General features: G+C 38.3%; 1 protein-coding gene across 1 annotated transcript; it reads right to left on the bottom strand.

Moving 5' to 3' along the window:
• Positions 1–178: 178 nt before the first annotated feature.
• On the bottom strand, positions 179–395 carry SARC_15202 (hypothetical protein; the record flags this gene model as incomplete). Its single annotated transcript, XM_014290675.1, has 1 exon — positions 179–395. A coding segment is annotated over one exon (217 nt), but the record flags the coding sequence as incomplete, so codon positions are not given.
• Positions 396–1,856: the final 1,461 nt, after the last annotated feature.

Below are 1,856 nucleotides of genomic sequence, written 5' to 3'. Positions count from 1 at the left end.
ACACACACACACACACACACATATATATATATACAACAACACACACACACACACACACACACACACACACACACACACACACACACATATATATATATATATATTGTTTTGTTCATAGGTCATACACATTCATATTCAGCGATAACATATTGTTGCAAATGTCGTGACCAACACATACCTTTACGTGAAATTATGTCCATCACCTCATCATACATTTCTATAGCCTTGCCTTTCGAATTATTACCAGCGAACTCCATTTCGATGGCCATATGCAACAGTGACCACTGATTGAATATTCCATCAACGAGTTTCCCCATCACTCCAATTTGTGTCAGCTTTCCTCCCTCGGCATCGCAAAGTAACCTATCACCATCTATGCTTTGTACTTCAGACATTTTGTGTTCGCGTGTAATGATATCTAATACTTACACTGTGCGTGTATTTTGTGTTTCCGATTTTGCGTGGTGTGTTATATAGAGATTTCTGCATTCAACTATATACAGCTATTATGCCTTTGTTGGGTGTCGGCGGAATGTTTATGTCTGTTTTTAAACAATATACGGATGTTCTCCAGTCACAACCAAATTGGGTATGCTGAAAGTGTCTAATCCACGATTGTCTCTGTATGTATAAAATAAGGGGTCGATTCTCTGGAGATTATCCTATATAAGCTGCAAACATACAGGAACCTCTTACATATTAATTAATAGGTGCATGTAGATAAATAATTTGAACTCGTCTACAGAATGATTCAACACGAATTGCGCAAGTATGTATGTATGTATGAGTACTAAATATATCATCTTAAAAAGAAGTCATTCGAATGCGAGTTTGTCGTGGAATGATTCACGCGAGCTGTGATATTGAAACGTATTAAATCGTGATCGTTTTTTGGATTACAGTTCAATATGTCACCACTTTTTGACCCGGGTTCAGCCTAAATACCTTGTGAAATTTTAATGATTTGTTTTAATGAATTTTATGTATTTTAGTTTACGTTAAACGTTTACTACATGGGCAGCTGGGTGTATATATTTATGTACATAAAATACCACAATAAATAACACAAAAACCGACTCATTTGACTGTTTATTTATATGGGCATTCAAGCCCATTATATTCTCCATATAATACGCAGTCTTCTGTACAATGTATATAGCCTGTAAAACGTAAATAAAGACTCGTTACATAATACTCTTTAAGAACGTATCTGATTCAAGCGTCCCTACTAGAGAGAGAGAGAGACGCCCTTGCTGAGATGTGATTGTCCATATCCACGCACGTACGCATCATTACAATGTTTTCATTAAGAGCTGGTCTTCTGAAAGTCCCCCGATTCTACCCTATCTACACACATACACGTACTGCAACTACACATACACGTACTGCAACTACACATACACGTACTGCAACTACACATACACGTACTGCAACTACACATGCAACACACACACAACGCAAATCCGCCCGTGCTTTCAGTACCCGCGTGTCCCCGCGTTATGTAGGGTCGCTACTTGTGGCTACTTGTATTGGTTGTATCATTGGGGCGACAAGTATGGGACTCATTGACAAGAGCCAGAGGAACAAGTCACCAAACAGACTGATAGGTGATGAACTAACAAACAAGCTTCTAGAGATGCCTCCGGATGGCACTGACGTACGTGTTTGAACTTGGGAGCATGGTTGTGCAGTGGATGAGGTCTTGTAATAACGAAAGATTCAATTTAGCTTGTTTTTTAATCGTTTTCATAGTTCCACCGATTGAATAACGATCTTATCTACTCGAGTGTATACTTGTAGGATGCAAGCTGGAGTTACCTTGATCGAATTTAGTTTTAAACGATTTTTTTCTTCTT

Source organism: Sphaeroforma arctica, assembly GCF_001186125.1.
Source record: "Sphaeroforma arctica JP610 unplaced genomic scaffold supercont1.5758, whole genome shotgun sequence".
In the NCBI taxonomy this organism is placed as follows: Eukaryota; class Ichthyosporea; order Ichthyophonida; genus Sphaeroforma; species Sphaeroforma arctica.
The sequence above is the reverse complement of the archived record's forward strand: the minus strand, read 5'-3'. Positions and strand labels throughout refer to the sequence as shown.